The sequence below is a fragment of the Neoarius graeffei genome, chromosome 27, assembly GCF_027579695.1.
Source record: "Neoarius graeffei isolate fNeoGra1 chromosome 27, fNeoGra1.pri, whole genome shotgun sequence".
In the NCBI taxonomy this organism is placed as follows: Eukaryota; Metazoa; Chordata; class Actinopteri; order Siluriformes; family Ariidae; genus Neoarius; species Neoarius graeffei.
The window spans coordinates 56,479,693-56,501,912 of NC_083595.1; the positions used below are offsets into that span (position 1 = coordinate 56,479,693).

The window sequence follows — 22,220 nt, forward strand, 5'->3', positions numbered from 1 at the left end:
ACAGTAAATAGCAATGGCCCTACATTGGAGCCTTGTGGAACTCCAATCTTAATAGCAGCCTTCTCTGATATAATACCAATACATAGAACACACTATATCTGTTTATAAGATAGTTTTTAAACCACCCCAAAGCTTTTGCAGACACACCAATTTTACCCAAACATTGTAACAAAATGTCATGGTCTACTGCATCAAAGAGCTTAGAAAGATCAACAACTAGCGCTGCATATGAGTTTTTACAATGAGTAGCACTGACAATATCGTCAGTCACTTTGATGGCTGCTGTGATGGTGCAGTGCCTCTTCCTGAAGCCTGATTGGAAAGGACTAAGAATACTGCTGTAAGTTAAAAACACTTTCAATTGATCACTTACTAGAGATTCAAAAATTTTAGCCAACAACTAAAGTTTAGAAATAGGGTGATAATTATCCAATAAACAGTGTCTTGCAAAAGTATTCATCCCCCTTGGTGTTTGTCCTGTTTTATCACATTACAAGCTTGAATTAAAATGGTTTTTTGGGGGGGTTCATACCATTTGATTTACACAACATACCTACAACTTTAAAGGTGAAAATTGTTGTTTTATTGTGACACAAACAAGAATTAAGATGGGGAAAAAACAGAAATCTGCAGTGTGCATAGGTGTTCGCCCCCTTTTGTATGAAACCCCTAAATAAGAGCTGGTCCAAACAATTCACTTCATAAGTCACAAAATCAGTTGGTTAAGCTCCACTTCTGTGCAATCAAAGTGTCACATGATCTGTCACATGATGTCTGTATAAATCCACCTGTTCTGGAAAGACCCTGTCTCTCTAACACTATTAAGCAAGCAACATGAAAACCAAGGAGCCTCCAAACATATCAGAGACAAAGTTGTGGAGAAGTATAGATCAGGATTGGCTTATAAAAAATATCCCAAACTTTGAATATCCCATGGAGCACCATTAAATCCATTATAGCAAAATGGAAAGAATATAGCACCACTACAAACCTGATAAGAAAAGGCCCCACCCACCAAAACTCACAGACCGGGCAAGGATGGCATTAATCAGAGATGCAACAAAGACACCAAAGATAACACTGAAGGAGCTGCAAAGATCCACAGCAGAGATGGGATTATTTGTCCATAGGACCACTTTAAGCTGTACACTCCACAGAGCAGGGCTTTATGGAAAAGTGGCAAGAAAAAAGTAATTGCTTAAGAAAACATGTTTGGAGTTTGCCCAACAGCATGTGGCAGACTCCCCAAACACATGGAAGAAGATTCTCTGGTCAGATGAGACTGAAATTGAACTTTTTGGTCATCATGGGAAACACCATGTGTGGCGCAAACCCAACACCCTGAGAACACCATTCCTACAGTGAAGCGTGATGGTGGCAGCATCATGCTATGGGGATATTTTTTTCATCTTCAGGGACAGGAAAGCTTGTCAGAACTGAAGGAAAGATGGATGGCACTAAATACAGGGCAATTCTGGAGAAAAACCTGTTTGAGTCGGCCAGAGGTTTGAGACTGGGATGAAGGTTTATGTTCCAGCAGGACAATGACCCTAAACATACTGCTAAAGCTACACTGGAGTGGTTTAAAGGGAAACATTTAAATGTCTTGGAATGGCCTAATCAAAGCCCAGAGCTCAATCCAATTGAGAATCTGTGGCATAACTTGAAGATTGCTGTACACCAACGCAACCCATCTAACTTGAAGGAGTTGGAGCAGTTTTGCCTTGAGGAATAGGCAAAAATCCCAGTGGCTAGATGTGCTAAGCTAATAGAGACATACCCCAAGAAACTTGCAGCTGTAATTGCAAAGTATTGACTTTGGGGGCGGCACGGTGATGTAGTGGTTAGCGCTGTCGCCTCACAGCAAGAAGGTCCTGGGTTCGAGCCCCGGGGCCAGCGAGGGCCTTTCTGTGCGGAGTTTGCATGTTCTCCCCGTGTCCGCGTGGGTTTCCTCCGGGTGCTCCGGTTTCCCCCACAGTCCAAAGACATGCAGGTTAGGTTAACTGGTGGCTCTAAATTGACCGTAGGTGTGAATGTGAGTGTGAATGGTTGTCTGTGTCTATGTGTCAGCCCTGTGATGACCTGGCGACTTGTCCAGGGTGAACCCCGCCTTTCGCCCGTAGTCAGCTGGGATAGGATCCAGCTCGCCTGCGACCCTGTAGAAGGATAAAGCGGCTAGAGATAATGAGATGAGATGAGATTGACTTTGGGGGGTGGAATACATATGTGGCAGATCACAGAATCCAGGGACACATGTCTGCCCGGGGACATTTTGAGTTATTGACAGATTCAGAAAGTACAGTTTCTAAGCTTTCCAATGATGCCTTCCATGTGGAGATCTGACAATATTTGAAGAATGTGTGGCCTTTTGAAAGTGTATACTTCTTAAAACAGAAAAGGGAGAAAATCGCCCTCAAAGTTTTCCATCTCAGCTACTCTGGGTGCAGGGCGGGCACATAATGGTGCTCATTTGCATGACATTAAGGAAAGCCCTACCCCCTACGAGCTAGCACGATGCTACTTTCATGTAAACAAAGATCACCATGTCAATTTTCCTTCCATGCAAAGTATGCCCAACACAATTATGAAGTACAAAAATAAGTCCTAAAGTATACTTTAACGTTTTGTGGTTGAAAAATTACTCACACCGTAAGAAAGAAAGATAGCACGATGATGACACAACTAACACAATACTAGTTTCATGTAAAGCCTCGGTCACAACTGGCCGTACAGTACGCGCTCCTACGGCCGGTCTACATGCAAAAAACGCAAGAAACGCACGGAGAGCACGCATGAAACACACGAGAGCGCGCGCATGAAAAGCACGAGAGCGCGCGCATGAAAAGCACGAGAGCGCGCGTGTGAAAAGCACGAGAGCGCGCGTGTGATGTGTTGATTTTCGAGCCGCAGACTGGCCGCAGAGGTTTGTTGTCATGTCAAACAAACTCTACGGGCGCTTACTTTTTTTCAGGTTGCAAGACAAACTTACGGCCAACGCGCGTCTCTCTCCGTGAACAAAAAAAACGCAGTGACTTGGGAAACGCCAAAAATCACACAGCCAAAAAATCATACATCCGGTTGTGACCTAGGCTTAACCAAACCACAACACTCTCCGTTACATGCAAAAATAACCACACAGCCTTAGATTAATAAACTTACCCCATCAGAAAGAGAAACGGCGCCTTGCACACACCAATGCCTCCACGGTCCATGTATCATCCAATCATTCAAGTATTCCATTCAATCTGGAAAACGAGGTTGCGGGTTTTTTTTGCTAGAAATGGTGATCTCTGATGTAAATACCGAGTGTCTGTTTGCTTCGCGGTGTTTGCTCCTCTGCGCTCTGTTTAGTAACTCATTCCATAGTGAAATCACACGCCTGTATGCAGGTTAAGTAGCCATGCGCTCAACTCGGATCATACAGCTGATTCGCGGAAAAAAAAACAAATGACTTAAATCTTCATGTGAATGGCCCATATGGTAATTTACCCACACCCCCCAGCAGGCTACAGTCCTGACAAAAACGAGACAATTTGCAACAAAAAATGTATGCTTTTCCAACAAAACAATCTATTATCTGAAATACTGATTGCATTCTTCAAGATCTCAACTTGCACATGATGGAAAAAAACAAAAATCACAAATTTCGAAAAAAAAATGCTTCTTTTGCGATTATCTCGGATTCGTTTCGGCCGACATGTGTCCCTGGATTCTGTGATCTGCCACATATGCACATTCCAGACTTCTGTTTTCATCTTAATTATTGTTTGTGTCACAATAAAACAACAATTTGCACCTTTAAAGTGATAGGTATGTTGTGTAAATCAAATAGTGCTAACTCTCCAAAAATCCATTTTAATTCCATCTTTTAATGCAACAAAACAGGACAAACACCAAGGGGGATGAATACTTTTGCAAGACACTGTAGTTAGATCCCCAGCTTTTAAAAGGGGTGTTACATATGTTGTTTTCCAAGAGTCAGGAATAATATTTTGCTTTAAGGACAAATTAAAAATATAAGTTAATGGCTCAGCAATAATATCAGGAGCAAGTTTCAGGAGAGATGTCCAATATGTCATGACACCAATGTAGAGCACAGGCGCAGATAGAGGGGGGGACGGGGGGATTCGTCCCACCCAGATTTAAATTCACCTCTTTCGGTCCCCCACACTTATAGGGAGGAAAAAACATCTATGCTGTCTTTCTTTGCATAAGGCAAACCTCACGGAAAAATCAAGACTAATTACCATTCGGTTTATTGAGGTGCACAGCAGTACATACATAGTTGCAACTGCGCAGACTGCACAGGTTGCGAGCTCGAGCTTGGTTGCTATGGTTACCCACAACAAGTTTGACAGGCATATCGGGGACAGCTGCTCCTAGTTCAGGACCCCAACATGGCATGATGAAGGGTGCCAAAAGGCAGAAAATGATTGCATCGTTTTTTCAAAAAACAAAACAAAACCGACTGTAAGTAAACTGTGCCTTACTTTATCATATCACCTTGCAATTTTTTGATAGTCTGTTCAAAGTAATGTCGTAGTGAAAGTAAAATTGTACGGAGTAGAGATGCCTTTCTGGTAGCCTCCTTCTTTCGGTGGCAGCCTGTAGATACAGTGCTCAGAAGGCAGTTTTAATGTTTAATCTGGCGTTCCCTGCCATAATTTCAGCGAGCATATTGTTTCATAAGGAAACTTTGCGAAGAGTTGTTGACTGACTGCCGCTCACGCAACACACAGGCATAGTTAGAAAGTCAGGATGCACTGGTTTACACTTTACACACACACACGTAGCCCAGCCTCTCGCATGTTGAACAGTTGGAACTTAGCGGTTTTAAAACTAGTTTTGCAGTTTCTGTGCATGATGATAATGTGTAAACTTTGGATTTCCATAGGCTATGTTAAAATGTTATCATTGTCCTGGCCTGCAGGTAGTTCTCGGTGATGGCAGTGAGGGAGGTGAAATAACATGTATACACACTACCGTTCAAAAGTTTGGGGTCACCCAGACAATTTTGTGTTTTCCATGAAAAGTCACACTTTTATTTACCACCATAAGTTGTAAAATGAATAGAAAATATAGTCAAGACATTTTTCTGGCCATTTTGAGCATTTAATCGACCCCACAAATGTGATGCTCCAGAAACTCAATCTGCTCAAAGGAAGGTCAGTTTTATAGCTTCTCTAAAGAGCTCAACTGTTTTCAGCTGTGCTAACATGATTGTACAAGGGTTTTCTAATCATCCATTAGCCTTCTGAGGCAATGAGCAAACACATTGTACCATTAGAACACTGGAGTGAGAGTTGCTGGAAATGGGCCTCTATACACCTATGGAGATATTGCACCAAAAACCAGACATTTGCAGCTAGAATAGTCATTTACCACATTAGCAATGTATAGAGTGTATTTCTGATTAGTTTAAAGTGATCTTCATTGAAAAGAACAGTGCTTTTCTTTAAAAAATAAGGACATTTCAAAGTGACCCCAAACTTTTGAACGGTAGTGTGTGTGTGTGTGTGTATATATATATATATATATATATATATATATATATATATGTATATACACACACACACACACACACACACACACACACACACACATATATATATATATATATATATATATATATACACACAAAATGGAATCATTTGCTGACAGCTCAGTCCCCCCCAGTTCAAAAATCCTATCTGCGCCCCTGATATAGAGTGAGCCAATCAGAGCTCTTCAAGAGAAAGTAGGCCAAAAAGATTACTTGTTGGACAGAACAATCCACAGTGTAAATGTACACATGCACACATTTAACTGCAAAATTATTTTTACAGTTTTTCACTAATTTAGTCTTGGCTAATTTCCACCCGCAAGACAGCTCTCCCCTATCGCACAACAGCGACCAACCAGAGAGCGCAAAGGCTATCATGTGTTTCCTCCGAAGCATGTGTCACCAGCCAACTGCTTCTTTTTGAGTTGCTGCTCAAGCAATGTCGTGGCGCGTAACACACTCGGAGGAAAACGCGATCCTCCCACTTCCATATGCATGAGCTCACAGACACCTATGATTGGCTAGCATTGATGTAACTGACAGTTGAGAGAGTATGGCACTCCTCCTTAGATGAGAGCACAGGCTATGGTGTCTAGCACTTTTGTCTGCTGATGCAGCAGTGACACTAACAAAACAAAAAAAACACTGAAATATTATCATGTAGAAGAATCTAATATGGAATCCTACAGTCATGTAACCTCCAGTACAACTGGATCTTTGATCATATTTACAAGGAAAAGGTTGGCCCAAGTTTAATCTATAATGCAGAGTGGTTGTTGGACCTTAACAATAGAAAGTGCAGTTGCCAAAAATGTGCTGATTAAAAGCAAGTTTGATTCAGCTTCATGATGCTTTGGCATTGAGTTGCACAGGCAATGCTAGAGCTAATTTACACACAACATAAGAGGAAAAAAAGACATCCAGAGAAACAGAACGCTAGTATTTCACATGCCAGAAATTCCACTTACACTCTACCTATGTTATGTAACCTGCTTCAGTGTAAAACTAGTGTATAGCCTGCATGCAACTATATACATACTGTAAGGATTAGATAAGAGTTGTAGTCTAATAAGTAAAACAAACAGAGGTGATTGAGAGATGTGAAACAGGCAGTTACATCCATTATCACAGAGTAAAACAATGTATAGTTATGGTTCTATTATATCTGATGCACTGGTACTGTTTCACACTTTCACAGTTTGCTAATATAATGACAGTGACAGAGGGAATAGTTTTAATTGGATGTAGCTTTATTACAAAGGTTTGTTTTGTATTTTAATACAAATGCTACTTGGAATCATTGAAACAGAACAAGTGAAGAAAATGTATTCATGATGTAAAACATTCCTAAAGATCTCCTAAAGAACTCCTCCCTGTAACCTTCACTGCATACAGAACAAATTGACACTGAACAGAAACACATGTGGACAGTGATGTGTTTCTCTATCTTAACATTATATTTACAGTGCCAAACCTTGGATGTGAATTAAAATACATATTCTTTTTCTTCTTTTGGCTGCTCCCATTAGGGGTCACCACAGCAGATCATCTGTTTCCATCTGATCCTGTCTTCAGCAGCTTCCTCTGTGACCTGCATGTCCTCTCTCACCACATATCCTTAAACCTCCTCTTTGGCCTTCCTCTTTTCATCTTGTCTGGCAGCTCCATCTTCAGCATTCTTCTCCCAATGTACTGAGTACAGTGTCTTGCAAAAGTATTCATCCCCCTTGGTGTTTGTCCTGTTTTGTCGCATTACAAGTTGGAATCAAAATGGATTTTTGGAGGGTTAGCACTATTTGATTTACACAACATGCCTACCACTTTAAAGGTGCAAATTGTTGTTTTATTATGACACAAACAATAATTAAGATGAAAAAACTGAAATCTGGAGTGTGCATAGGTATTCACCCCAAAGTCAATACTTTATAGAGCCACCTTTTGGTGCAATTACAGCTGCAAGTCTCTTGGGGTATGTCTCTATTAGCTTAGCACATCTAGCCACTGGGATTTTTGCCCATTCCTCAAGGCAAAACTGCTCCAACTCCTTCAAGTTAGATGGGTTGCGTTGGTGTACAGCAATTTTCAAGTTATGCCACAGATTCTCAATTGGATTGAGGTCTAGGCTTTGACTAGGCCATTCCAAGACATTTAAATGTTTCTGTTTAAACCACTCCACTGTAGCTTTAGCAGTATGTTCTGCTAGAATGTGAACCTTTGTCCCAGTCTCGAACTTCTGGTTGACTTAAATAGGTTTTCCTCCAGAATTGCTCTATAATTAGTGCCATCCATCTTTCCTTCAGTCCTGATCAGCTTTCCTGTCCCTGCAGATGAAAATATCCCCATAGCATGATGCTGCCACCACCATGCTTCATTGTAGGAATGGTGTTCTCAGGGTGTTGGGTTTGCGCCACACATGGCATTTCCCATGATGACAAAAAAAAAAATCAATTTTAGGCTCATCTGACCAGAGAGTCTTCTTCCATGTGTTTGGGGAGTCTGCTGCATGCTGTTGGGCAAACTCCAAATGTGTTTTCTTAAGCCATTACTTTTTTCTGGCCACTCTTCCATAAAGTCCCACCCTGTGGAGTGTACAGCTTAAAGTGGTCCTATGGACAAATACTCCTGTCTGCACTGTGGATCTTTGCAGCTCATTTAGTGTTATCTGTGGTGTCTTTGTTGCAACTTTGATGAATGCCCTCCTTGCCCGGTCTGTGAGTTTTGGTGGGTGAGGCCTTCTCTTGTCTGGTTTGTAGTGGTGCCATATTCTTTCCACTTTGCTATAATGGATTTAATGGAGCTCCATGGGATATTCAAAGTTTGGAATATTTTTTACAAAACAACCCTGATCTATACTTCTCCACAACTTTGTCTCTGACATGTTTGGAGGCTCCTTGGTTTTCATGTTGCTTGCTTAGTAGTGTTAGAGAGTCAGGGTCCTTCTAGAACAGGTAGATTTATACAGACATCATGTGACAGATCATGTGACACTTTGATTGCACAGAAGTGGATCTTAACCAACTGATTCTGTGACTTATGAAGTGAATTGGTTGGACCAGCTCTTATTTAGGGGTTTCATACGAAAGGGGGTGAATACCTATGCACACTGCAGATTTCTGTTTTTTTCCATCTTAATTCTTGTTTGTGTCACAATAAAACAACAATTTTCACCTTTAAAGTTGTAGGTATGTTGTGTAAATCAAATGGTATGAACCCCCCAAAAAATCAATTTTAATTCAAGCTTGTAATGTGATAAAACAGGAGAAACACCAAGGGGGATGAATACTTTTGCAAGATGCTGTATCATGAAAATATTTTGCCATATGCAAATAGATCTCTCACTGAAGAACAACATGAATAGAAAAAAGGTGTTATCCTATATTATCATTCATTCACCTCTAAAGCATCAGATTCATCCACAAAGCCAGTAAATGTGTTTAGTTTTTGCGTTGGAAGGCTGAAGCAAATGGGATTTAATTTTGCCACAGGATTAGTGAGTCAGTATAGTGAAGCCAAAGGCACTCTTTTGAGTCTGTGCAGTGGCACTAAATGCTTCAGTATTTGACATGTGCGAAGTGAGAACGGTTCACTATCTTTCACCTGGAGAAATCCCCCGCTGAAACACACCTGATCTCCAAAATTTGTCATGTGACTTATTTTGTATGAAATATTTGCCAATATTTTGTACAGACACAAGACAAAAGAGAAATAAGAGAAATTATTTTTTCGCGGTCTGGTTTCCCAACAGCTAGCCGCTGTGTCCGGGGATCAGGTCGTCAAGGCCCCTGCCTTCGACTGCCACCCAATCCACACTGCACCAGTCCCCTACTGCTACCTCTGTGGGTGGTGAACCCACAGGAGGTCGGGCCCACGTCACCTCTTCGGGCTGAGCCCGGCCGGGCCCCATGGGCAAAGGCCCGGCCACCAAGCGCTTGCATACAAGCCCCAACCCCAGGCCTGGCTCCAGGGTGGGGCCCCGGCTGCGCCATACCGGGCAACGTCACGGTCCTTGATACCTCGACTGGGGACATTGTCGGGCAGTGGAAGGAATACTTTGAGGATCTCCTCAATCCCACTGTCATGTCTTCCATTGAGGAGACTGAGGCTGATGACTCAGAGGTGGACTCGTCCATTACCCAAGCCGAAGTCACTGAGGTGGTTTGCAAGCTCCTCGGTGGCAAGGCACCGGGGGTGGATGAGATCCGCCCTGAGTATCTCAAGTCTCTGGATGTTGTGGGGCTGTCTTGGTTGACATGCCTCTGCAACATCGCGTGGCGGTCGGGGACAGTGCCTCTGGAGTGGCAGACTGGGGTGGTGGTCCCTCTTTTTAAGAAAGGGGACCGGAGAGTGTGCTCCAATTATAGGGGAATCACACTTCTCAGCCTCTCGGGGAAAGTTTACTCTAGGGTACTGGAGAGGAGAATTCAACCAATAGTCGAACCTCGGATCCAGGAGGAACAATGCGGTTTTCGTCCTGGTCGCGGAACACTGGACCAGCTCTATACCCTTCATAGGGTGCTCGAGGGTTCATGGGAGTTTGCCCAACCAGTCCACATGTGCTTTGTGGATCTGGAGAAGGCATTCGACCATGTCCCCCATGGTATTCTGTGGGGGGTGCTTCGGGAGTATGGGGTTCAGGGCTGTTTGCTAAGGGCTGTCCAGTCCCTGTACGAATGGAGCAGGAGTCTGGTTCGCATTGCCGGCAGTAAGTCAGACCTGTTCCCAGTGCATGTTGGACTCCGGCAGGGCTGCCCTTTGTCACCGGTTCTGTTCATAATTTTTATGGACAGAATTTTTAGGCGCAGCCAGGGACCGGAAGGAATCCTGTTTGGGAACCACAGGATTTCATCTCTGCTTTTTGCGGATGATGTTGTCCTGTTGGCTTCTTCAAACCAGGACCTCCAGCATGCACTGGGGCGGTTTGCAGTCGAGTGTGAAGCAGCTGGGATGAGAATCAGCACCTCCAAGTCCGAGGCCATGGTTCTCGACCAGAAAAGGGTGGCTTGCCCTCTCCAGGTTGTTGGAGAAGTCCTGCCTCAAGTGGAGGAGTTTAAGTATCTCGGGATCTTGTTCACGAGTGAGGGAAGGATGGAGCGTGAGATCGACAGGCAGATCGGTGCAGCCTCCGCAGTGATGCGGTCGCTTTACCGGTCCGTCGTGGTGAAGAAGAAGCTGAGCCAAAAGGCGAAGCTCTCAATTTACCGGTCGAGCTATGTTCCGACTCTCACCTATGGTCATGAGCTTTGGGTAATGACCGAAAGAACAAGATCGCGGATACAAGCGGCCAAAATGAGTTTCCTTCGCAGGGTGTCTGGGCGCTCCCTTAGAGATAGGGTGAGAAGCACAGTCACTCGGGAGGAGCTCGGAGTAGAGCCGCTGCTCCTCCACATCGAGAGGAACCAGCTGAGGTGGCTCAGGCATCTTTTTCGGATGCCTCCTGGATGCCTCCCTGGGGAGGTGTTCCAGGCATGTCCCCCCAGGAGGAGGCCCCGGGGAAGACCCAGGACACGCTGGAGGGACTATGTCTCTCGGCTGGCCTGGGAACGCCTCGGTGTTCTTCCCGAGGAGCTGACCGAGGTGTCTGGGGAGAGGGAAGTTTGGGCTTCCATGCTTAGACTGCTGCCTCCGTGACCCGGTCCCGGATAAAGCGGAAGGAGACGAGACGAGACGGTTTCCATCAAATCCTGCACTCTGATTGGCTGGCAAGTGGGTCCGTATCCTACGATTTTGTATAAATAGGGGACTACATAGGCGGCAAAATGTAGTTTTTTTCCTGCCAGGGAAGTGCACTTGTATACTGAGGAGGAAGCCATTTGCATGACAGCCGTGAATGAGGATTCAAAATGGCGGCTCGCCTCGGCTCAGTTTTCCCTTTCGGGCACTTTCATTTTCTGTTAGAATTTGGTAAAGAAAAAAATAAATATATTATTTACCGGGGCAGCATGGTGGTGTAGTGGTTAGCGCTGTCGCCTCACAGCAAGAAGGTCCGGGTTCGAGCCCCGTGGCCAGTGAGGGCCTTTCTGTGTGGAGTTTGCATGTTCTCCCCGTGTCCGCGTGGGTTTCCTCCAGGTGCTCCGGTTTCCCTCACAGTCCAAAGACATGCAGGTTAGGTTAACTGGTGACTCTAAATTGAGCGTAGGTGTGAATGTGAGTGTGAATGGTTGTCTGTGTCTATGTGCCAGCCCTGTGATGACCTGGTGACTTGTCCAGGGTGTACCCCGCCTTTCGCCCATAGTCAGCTGGGATAGGCTCCAGCTTGATGGTGAAATACCATGACCTCAGCCTTGAATACTGACCTCAGCCCAGAGGGCCTCGGTCAGTACTTTCAAGACCTCAGTTACGGTATGTCACGATACGGACCTCCCAGGTGGTAAATAATATATATATGGAGAAAAATATTGGTAAGTTATTTTTAAACTGTGTGTGAGTAGGAATCATGTCATGTTTGGCGTTATTTTTGCTGTTTTCATGTTCAAATGTAGGTTTGACATGCCAAATAATGTCTTATAGAAGCATTGCTTACATTTTGACAGAAATAGATGGATGATCTGGATAATCAGGAAACTGGATTCAGGAATATGTAACACATGAGAGCAGATGAATTTGAGTTCCTCTTGGGCTTTGTAGTGTTGGTCAATAACAAAACATGTTGTCTTCATTTAGTTTCCTTTATTTGGAACCCTATAACATGACATGGCGTGCACGCCTGGTTCTAATCTAACTGAATCCTCCCCGGCCCCCGTAGCTCGCGTTTTATAACTATACTACATTTTCCTCCCCTTGTAGATTTTAACTCATAACCTAAATAAATTCAAACTCACTGAGACCTAAAAACATTTCAACATTAAATGGTGGTAAGTTCATCTGGAGGTTTCAGTTCTGGGACTGTGACAGTCTCTTGCGGTATCTCTGCAGTCGGCAGGTGTGGTGGCTGTAGTGTATCCTCGGGTACTCTTATGTCCATGTCCGGAATCTCTGGTTCTGGGATGCTGACCTCCAACAGCATGGGTGCATGTCGGAGGTGCTTGACATTCCTGTTCACATGACTTCCATTGTCAGTATTGATTAGCTCAAAAGAAGTGTCAGAGGTACTTCTCAGTATGACATAACGCACATCTTTGTATTTTGAATCCAACTTGTTGTTCTCCAGATTTGCATTGTATACAACGTCTCCTATCTTAAAACTGTGTTCTTTTGCTCCATGTTTCTTATCAGCATACTCTTTCATTTTGTTCTTGTATTCGTCATGATGCTTTCTGATGTCGCTGTTCTCATTTTCTTCCTCTTCCCAATTTGGTAGTTTGGTGCGCATATCCCTTCCAAAGATGAGATAGGCTGGGGTTTCTCCTGATGCTCTGTGAGTGGTCGTACGATACGCCATCAGGATCTTTGACAGTTCTTCTGTCCAGTTCTTTCCCTCACACGTAGATGCCCTGAAGGCTTTCTTCAGGTAACAATGAAAGCACTCAATCTTGCCGTTACTCTTTGGGTAATAAGGGGATGCCTGGATATGTTTGATTCCACAGGTTCTGAGAAAAGAATCAAAAAGATTGGACACAAATTGCCTGCCATTATCAGTCACTACCTCTAGGGGGTATCCAAATCTTGCAAATATCTTCATTAGTTCTCCAGTGACTGTCTGTGATGATATATCTGACAATACAACTGCTTCTGGGTAAGACGTATAGTAATCAATGACTGTCAGTATATGCTTGTTGTCAATTGGGCCTACTAGATCTACGCCTAACTTTGTCCACAGCTTTGGGGGTAGCTCTAGTGGCTGGAGCGGTTGATCTTCATGCAAAGGTTGGTTCAGAATGCATGCATTGCAGTTTCTAATTAATCTCTCAATGTCCATGTTCGGCCAATAAAATTTGTTTCTCAAAAACTGTTTTGTCCGCACTACTCCTTGATGTGTTTCATGTGCTATGTTCATGGCCTGCTTTATTTTACTTTTGGGCAGCACAATCCTGTGTGCCCTAAGGATCAGTCCATTGTGTGTTGACAATTCCTCTGCACATCTCCTATATGATTGCAACTCCTCTGTCATTTGTGTTGGCCATTGTCCTGTCTCGATAATTGAGATGAGCTGGTTCAGAGTATCATCCTCTTGTGTGTCTTTTCTGATGTCATTGAGTGTCATGGCTGGTACTTCACTTGTGATGATGGAGAGTACCCTCTCCATATATGTGTCAACATACTCACTGTCTTCTGCTGCAGACAAAGGCAGTCTGGAGAGAGAATCTGCTATGTTACACTTGCCTACCACGTGTTCTATTTTGTATTCAAATGGGTGCAGTCTCATCCCCAGTCTCTGAATTCGTGGTGGCAACATTGTTGCTTTTTCTGGATTGAACATGTATATCAGTGGTTTATGATCCATTTGTAAGGTAAACTTGCCGCCCCATAGGTATGTTCTAAAGTGCTCTATGGCCCAGACGCATCCAAGAGCCTCTCGTTCGATTTGTGAATAGCGTCTTTCTGTGGCGGTCAGTGAGCGACTTGCATACGCTATTGGTTTGTTTTGTCCATTGAACTGTTTCTGAAGTAGGACAGCTCCTAATCCTATTGGACTGGCATCTGCAATTACAGTGGTCGGTGCATCTAACTTGAAATAAGCTAGGCATGGTTGACTTACCATTGCTCTTTTCATGTCTTTAAAGGACTTTTCAGTCTCTGTGGTCCACTGCCATTCTTCGCCTTTTCGTGTCAGTCGTCTGAGTGGTTCTGACAGGTTTGCATAATCTGGTATAAACTTCATCAAAAATCCACATGTGCCTAAGAATGAACGTAGCTGTGCAATATTCTCGGGTCTTGGTGCTTTGCTTATGGCTTCCACTTTTCTTGGATCTGGTTTTATTCCCTCTCCTGAGATCACATGACCTAGTATTTCAATTTGTTTCAATCCTAACACACATTTGTCTTTGTTAAGTGTCAGTCCTCTCTCCTGAAATCTTTTGAACACTCTCCTCAGTCTCTCTTCCAGCTGTTCCTCGTCATCCGCATATAAGACCATGTCATCCATGTAGCATACAATTCCAGGCATACCACTAAGCAAAGAATCCATAGCCTTCTGATAAGCCTCTGGTGCTGAAGATAATCCAAACGGTACCTTTTTGTACCTGTAGCAGCCTCTGTGTGTAATGAATGTGGTCAGGTGTCTTGACTCTGGGTCTAATGGCCCTTTTCCACTACCCTTTTTCAGCTCACTTCAGCTCGCTTCAGCTCACTTCAGCCCGACACGGCTCGCGTTTCGACTACCAAAAACCAGCACGACTCAGCTCGCTTCAGCCCTGCTTAGCCCCTAAAACTCGCACCGTTTTGGAGTGGGGCTGAAGCGAGCCAAACCGTGCCGAGTGAGGCTGGGGGCGTGAGCAGACACTCCCCTGTGCACTGATTGGTGAGGAGGAGTGTCCTCACATGCCCACACACGCCCCGCGAGCACGCTGGGATCTGTAAACACCGTAAACCCGGAAGAAGAAGAATTACGAGAATTTCTGAAGCCTTATGTGCCTCGCCTCATCTATACGCTCTTGCCAGTATCTGTCCGCATTGTCGGTGACAACATGCCACAGCACCAAGACCAGCAACACTAACGACTCCATGTCCTCCATGTTTATTGTTTACTATTCGGGTCGTGAGACTACCGCTTAAAAGCTCACTGATGTCACTGTTTGCGCTGCTTAACGACATCACCTGACGTCCACCCACTTTCGCTAACTCCACCCAATGTGTCCACCCACTTCCAGCCAGCACGGTTCAGCGCGGTTGTAGTCGAAATGCAACTCCAACAGCCCCGCTCAGCCCGACTCAGCACGGCACGGCTCAGCCCGACTCAGCCGCGTTTGTAGTGGAAAAGCGGCATATGTCAATTTGCCAGAAGCCTTTCCTTGCATCCAGTTTTGCATAGACTTTTGATCCCTGGACTGCTTGCAGAATACTATCGACAGTCGGTACTGGATGCCTTTCCCTAATCACAGCTTTGTTCACCTCTCTAAGGTCTACACAGAGCCTCATTTCAGCCGTGTCTTTCTTTGGTGTGAGCAGTAAATTCGAAGCCCACTCAGATCCTTCATTAACTTCTTCAATTATATCTTGTTCAAGCATTTTGTCTAATTCTTGATTCACAGCTTCCTTCATGTGATATGGAATTTGTCTTAATTTCTGTGCCACAGGTGGTATAGATTTATCCACAGTTATTTTGTGTGCGTATCCTTTGACATTTCCTAATCCTTTGAATAGTTCTCCATATTCCTCAAACAGGTTCTGAAATCTTTGAGAATGTTCTACTGCTTTGACTGTCTCTCTCTTGTTCAGTATTTTCAGCGAAAAGCTGGACATCCTTCCTAAAAGTGGCTCAACATCACCTCTGATCACATAGACATCGTGCTTTATTCTGCTTCCCTTCCAGCAAAGATCAGCTTCGAAAAATCCAATGCACGGCAATGGTGTTTTCTGCCCATATGCATAAAACTTTTTCGTTGTCGCTTTCAGCTTTGTGTTTGTTTTGAGTAGTCTGTGGTAAAGACTGTCAGATATGAAGTTTCTGCTATTTCCTGTGTCTATTACCATTCTCACTCTTTGTCCATTAATCTGAATTGGTTCTTTTCCTTCAGGGTCGACTGAATAAACAAACTCATCAGAATTGTCTGAGGTGTGTTCATCCACATTTCTTAGTTTCTCCGATTTGGTTCTGTCTGACTCTGATTTTCTTTGTTTTGAATTAGTGTTGCTCTTACTGCTCTCTTTGTCTGTAGCAGAATTGTTCTTCTTGCTGCAAACTCGAGCATAATGACCCACTTTCTTACAGTACATGCATTTAGCTGTTCTGGCCCCGCAGTCATCTGCCTTATGGTTAGTCAATCCACATCTGTAACACATATTACCGTCTTCATTGTCACTCTCACCTTTCCCGACGCCTTTCTTTTCAGACCGTCGAGGCTGTGTGCGTCTGTCTTTGGTGAAGTTCACAGTGCTATCCTTTTGTCTAGTGCTGTCTGACAGTGCTTTGGCTTCTGCTTGTGCAGCTTCGAAAACTCTTGCAACTGTAAGCGTTCTCTCCAATGTGAGCCCTTCCTCCTGCAGCAATTTATCACGTAGCTTTCTGTTTGCACATTTCTCCACGATTTGGTCACATATCATGTCTGATTCTAGCGCTCCAAAATCACACGATCTGGCCAGTTCTCTGAGTGCATTTACGTAGGCATCAATAGTCTCGTCTTGAGTCTGAGTCCTCTGCCTGAATTTATGCCTCTCAAGCACAACATTTCTGCGTGGTGTAAAGTATGCATCTAGCATGGCTATCGTCTGTTGATAAGTGTCTTTCGGACCTTGTAGATTGGCAAAAATCCGTTGGACTGAAGTCCCTATACAATGTAGCAAAGTAGCTCTCCTCACCTCATCTGTGCTACATATGGATCCACTGGCTATTTCAAAAATCCTGTAAGAGTCCATCCAAAGCATATATTCCGTGTACAGATCTGCAGCTCCCATGTTCAAAGGGTTGGGCGGTGATATTTGTACAATCGTATTCCCACCTTGCTGTGCTTGTCCGGGTGTAGGGGCAGGAGCAGGGGGTGCACCTCCCCGACCACGGCCAGCAGCAGCGGCATCTCCACCAGCTTCGTCCGTCATTTCGCTGCTCCAACTTAGCTAACTCTGCTAGCTAGCGGAATCCAGTCAGATCCAAAAGTTTTCAAAGTCGGTTTGAAACGTTAAATCCGTGTTGTTCTTCTGTTCATTTCAATGTCTCTCGATTCTTTGTTTATCCTCGTCGCCATAAATGTAGTGTTGGTCAATAACGAAACATGTTGTCTTCATTTAGTTTCCTTTATTTGGAACCCTATAACATGACATGGCGTGCACGCCTGGTTCTAATCTAACTGAATCCTCCCCAGCCCCTGTAGCTCGCGTTTTATAACTATACTACAGGCTTTCACTGGCTGTTTCTCTTCATTTTACTTGCTACTAGACACATGGGTGTCAAACTACATGATTCTTTGCAAACAAAATCAAACATGCTTGAAAATATCAAAGACTTTGTGATCTCTCGCAGACTGAGAAAATTGCACCACTGGATGGTGCACACTGGAGCAAGCAGCGAGTAGTCACCAAGGGAAAATGAGTCATGAAAATGAGTCATGCTGGGATTATTGGGGATAAAACAGTGTAGTGTGCATGAGGCTTAAACGCTCACAGTAAAGTGTTCTGTCTCTGCAGGAAAACGGTGCAGAAAGTGAAAAAGAGAAGTACAGCAATTAGTGCTGCTGGTTTTGTGTAAATTAGTAAAATTAGGTCTGAGGTAGTGCCATGCATGTTGGTCAGAGTTTAAACATAGCAGTTCCAAGTGCACAGTTTTCCTGCAGAACTGGGATATTTTTAAAGTACAACTTTGAGGATTTACATTACATTAATTATATTTACAGCATAACAAGCTAGCATATGAGACTTTTACACATTTCCTAACCTTGTTATCATCATCACCTCTATAAAATGTATAAAATGTAGCTGAACATTTCAGGGTCTTGGATAAAGAACTAAGGGACAACAGTGTATTGGGTTTAGGCTTGGGCGGTATCTATTTTTTCATACCTTTATATCAGCATGATATTTCACCAGGGTATATGGTATATAATGGTATTTATCATTAAAAAAGTCATTAGCATTAGCCATAAGATAAGAATACCTTTATTGTCCCACAATGGGGAAATTTCCTTCACTTATACAGATCACACTGCAACCATAGCGACAATCATTAATAACAGCTCAGGCTCGGTTCATGTTGATCGGTTTATGCACTGGAAACTCCAGAATCATTTGAGATTAAATGGGAGGAGGAAAAGTTAAGTGCTAAGGAAATGCAGAGACAACTCCTTGTTGAAGAATTTAAAAGATCACCATTCATTTATTTCATAGACAGTAAAAAGAGTAGATGGAGCCACTCCATAGGGTTTGAATGGAGAGCTGTGAAGTCGGATTGGGGCTACTTGTGTTGATCGTCTGCTGCACAGCATGAGACTCAGTTTGGGAATGTAAAGCAATGGAAGAACACACCTGGAAACACATTTCTTGTCTAGTAGCTGTACCCCAAAAAGTTATTTTGGCTCACTTCCTGACTTTGAATGCGACTTTAACATCTTTTTTTCTGAGTTTAGCCAAAACACAATCCAGCAAAACATCACTGATGCTGCTGTCTATGCAGTGATGGCTGAATAAGTCTTTCAGATTCCCTGAGAGCTTCTTATCCAAACAGTACAGTCACTGCTCTCCTGTGCGACTGGATGTCGCAGGTTTGTGGTATAATTTTTAGCAAAAATATTGGAGAAAAATATATATTACATGGCCATAAAGTGAGTTACAAGATTATGGAACTGTTCATACAGTGTTGTGTTTCTCTAGAAAATAACAACCATCATATAAAAGGACAGAAGGTTTCAAAAATAAAGTTATCTGATGTTAAAAAAAAGCCAAAATGAATGGAACTCAATGGAAGGCTAATGATAGTTGACTGCCTCACCCTCACATGACTGCTATACATTTCAAATGCTCGATTATCCCCTTGGTTTATTTCAACACCACCACTTAAACTGTGGGTGGTAAAAGAGAGCAACTGGACTTGCTTGAAGATTCTTGAAGACGTTTCACCTCTCATCCGAAAGGCTTCTTCAGTTCTGTCTGACTAATAGGGAGCATCAGGTATTTATCCTCTCATGGATAAAAAGCAATCCTAAGGTGTCGTTGAGTCATCCTGTTGGTGTGGGTCACTGGGGGCTGGGTGTGAACAGCCTAGAGAGTCGTTGGGGTGATCAATGGGTTGTTGGTTCTCTCTGTCCTCCTGTGAGTCCCTGAAAACAGCTAGGTTTTGGTGTGCATTCAGTTGTCTGGGAAGTGTGCCAAGGACTGCATTGTAGGTGGCTGATAAATGGTGTCTTAGACCCCCACCTCTGTTCAGTGATGGCCGTTCCAGGTTGACAAAAATGGCTTCTTTAACTCCTCGCTCATACCAACGATCCTCTCTGGCTAAAATGCATACGTTGCAATCCTGAAATGAGTGTCCTTTGTTGTTAAGATGAAGATAGACAGCAGAGTCCTGGCCTGAGGAACTGGCTCTCCTGTATTGAGCCATGCGCCTGTGAAGCGATTGTTTTGTTTCCCCAATATACGAGTCTGTGCATTCCTCACTGCACTGAATTGCATACACTATGGTGTCCTGTTTGTGTCTGGGTATTCTGTCCTTAGGGTGGACCAGTTTCTGCTTCAGGGTGTTACTGGGTCTGAAATGTACCGGAATGTTGTGTTTGTAGAAGATCCTCCTGAGTTTATCAGATAGACCAGAAATGTAGGGAATGACAATGTTATTGCGTTTGTTCCTATTATCTTCCTTGTCCATTATGTTCCTTTTTCTGCTCTTGAAGAAAGCCCAGTTGGGATACCTGCAGTTCTGAAGTTCTTTCTTGATGTGATGTTGCTCCTTCTCTTTTCCTTTTACCATTGTAGGAATGTTCTGAGCCCTGTGTTGCAAGGCCCTAATGACCCCCAATTTGTGTTCCAGTGCGTGGTGACTCACAGGAGGACAGAGAGAACCAACAACCCACCGATCACCCCAACGACTCTCTAGGCCGTTCACACCCAGCCCCCAGTGACCCACACCAACAGGATGACTCAACGACACCTTAGGACTGCTTTTTATCCATGAGAGGATAAACACCTAATACTCCCTATTAGTCAGACAGAATTGAAGGAGCCTTTCGGATGAGAGGTGAAATGTCTTCAAGAATCTTCAAGCAAGTCCAGTTGCTCTCTTTTACCACCCTCAGTTTACTATGACCTGGATGACTGAGAATCTTCACAGACAACACCACTACTTCCTCATTGTTGTAGAACACACAATGTAATCAACTCTTTTCTCACCTGACCATGGCCTAAAGGTTAGAGAAGCAGCCTTGTGCCCAAAAGATCACCAGTTCGTTTCCCTGGACCAGCAGGAACATCAATGGCTGAGAAAGGCCCCTAACCCCAACTTTGCCCCAGGTTGCGCTCTGTGTGTGTGTTCACTGTATGTCTTTCTGGATAAGAAAAATCCTTTCCATGTCACATTGGGTGGCACCGATCACTGTTTCAGTAGCCCTTGGCCTCTCACATAGCTCCGGTTACAGTGGGAGGCTGGTTTTCCAGTAATCGTGAGAGTTTGACTCCCTACTCACATCTGTATGATGGCAGTAGGTACCATTTTTTTATGGTCTTTGGTATGACCGGAGCATGAGTAGAAATCACAATCTCCCAGTTGAGAGGCAAACATGCTAACCACTAAGGCAGCTCATGGTTCCCTGGATAAGAGCATCTGCTAAATGCCTGTCATGTCATGTAATGATGGTGCATGAAAAATCAGACTGTCAGTATTTCTGAACACCCTGATATACTGTAAAATCACTCAAGCCTAATCAGTATCATGTATGATAATTAACATGGTATATAAGCTCTGGTTTCAGTGAATTGAATAGTAACAATGTTTATTTGTATTTGTGTTGTTGTTTAGGTTCCGTTGCCATGGTGACTGTGGAGCCACTGATGTGCATCATGCTGCTGATCTTTTACATGGTCTTCTGAATGAAAATTACAAAAAAAACAAAAAACTAATGCCAATCATTTACCTACCAAATACCAGGACATCAATAACCACACAAACAGATCAATAAATATGATTAGTTCACTGTTTCAACACGTTAAAGATGATTCACAGCAGAGCAAAAAGAAGCAAGAGAAAAAAAAAAAACAGGAAAATTTTTGATTATTTCCACAGTTTCATGATAATTGGACCATATAAAAAGCATGGAAAAATATAATGTGTGTGTGTGTGTGTGTGTGTGTGTATATATATATATATATATATATATATATATGATATTACACAGATATGAAGTTTATCTTCGAGTGGGGAGTATATATATCACAAGTAAGTGAAACGAATGAGTGAAAATATTTTCAACACAAGAAGATGAACTTCATATCTTCACCCCACTATGTAATATTCTTTATATTATATGGACACATCCAAAAAAAATACGCAAGTTAATCAAAATAATTAAAATTTTGAATCAGTTCACTATTTTGACGACGCACGTCTAGTCAGCGGGAAAACACTGGGAGTGATGTCATCAGAGTGAAATATCGGGAAATATGTCACTCAGGTCTGCGATGTATTTCGTATGAAAAATGTGAGTTTTTAAATACTAGAAGATAAACTCCACTTCTTCAAGCCAGCGTGTGATTTTCTTTTTACTATATTGACACACTGCAGTGACCTGGAGACTTGTCCAGGGTGTACCCTGCCTCTCGCCCATAGTCAGCTGGGATAGGCACCAGCTTGCCTGCGACCCTGTGGAACAGGATAAGCAGCTACAGATAATGGATGTGTATATATATATATATATATATATATATATATATATATATATATATATATATATGAGGGAAAGCGAGTGAGCAAGAGTGTGTGTCTAGGTGAATTAGCACTCCTCTCTCTCACACACACACACACACACACACACACAGAATGGATGCACCACTGTTTCTCACATATTATTTAATAATTTAATCTCCCTTACATTGTAATTTAGAGTATTTTTATTGCCTTTGTATTTGATTATTTTAATAAATTACTTTTTTCAGTCTTTGGAAAAAG

General features: G+C 43.2%; 1 protein-coding gene across 1 annotated transcript in view; it reads left to right on the top strand.

Moving 5' to 3' along the window:
• The window catches only part of vstm2b (V-set and transmembrane domain containing 2B), a 58,136-nt gene extending 36,982 nt beyond the window's left edge, over window positions 1-21,154 (top strand). The window contains exon 5 of the mRNA XM_060911469.1: window positions 21,075-21,154. Coding sequence (XP_060767452.1) covers window positions 21,075-21,145 — 71 coding nt within the window. The 3' untranslated portion in view covers window positions 21,146-21,154. The remainder of the gene's footprint in view (window positions 1-21,074) is intronic.
• The last annotated feature ends 1,066 nt before the right edge of the window (window positions 21,155-22,220 follow it).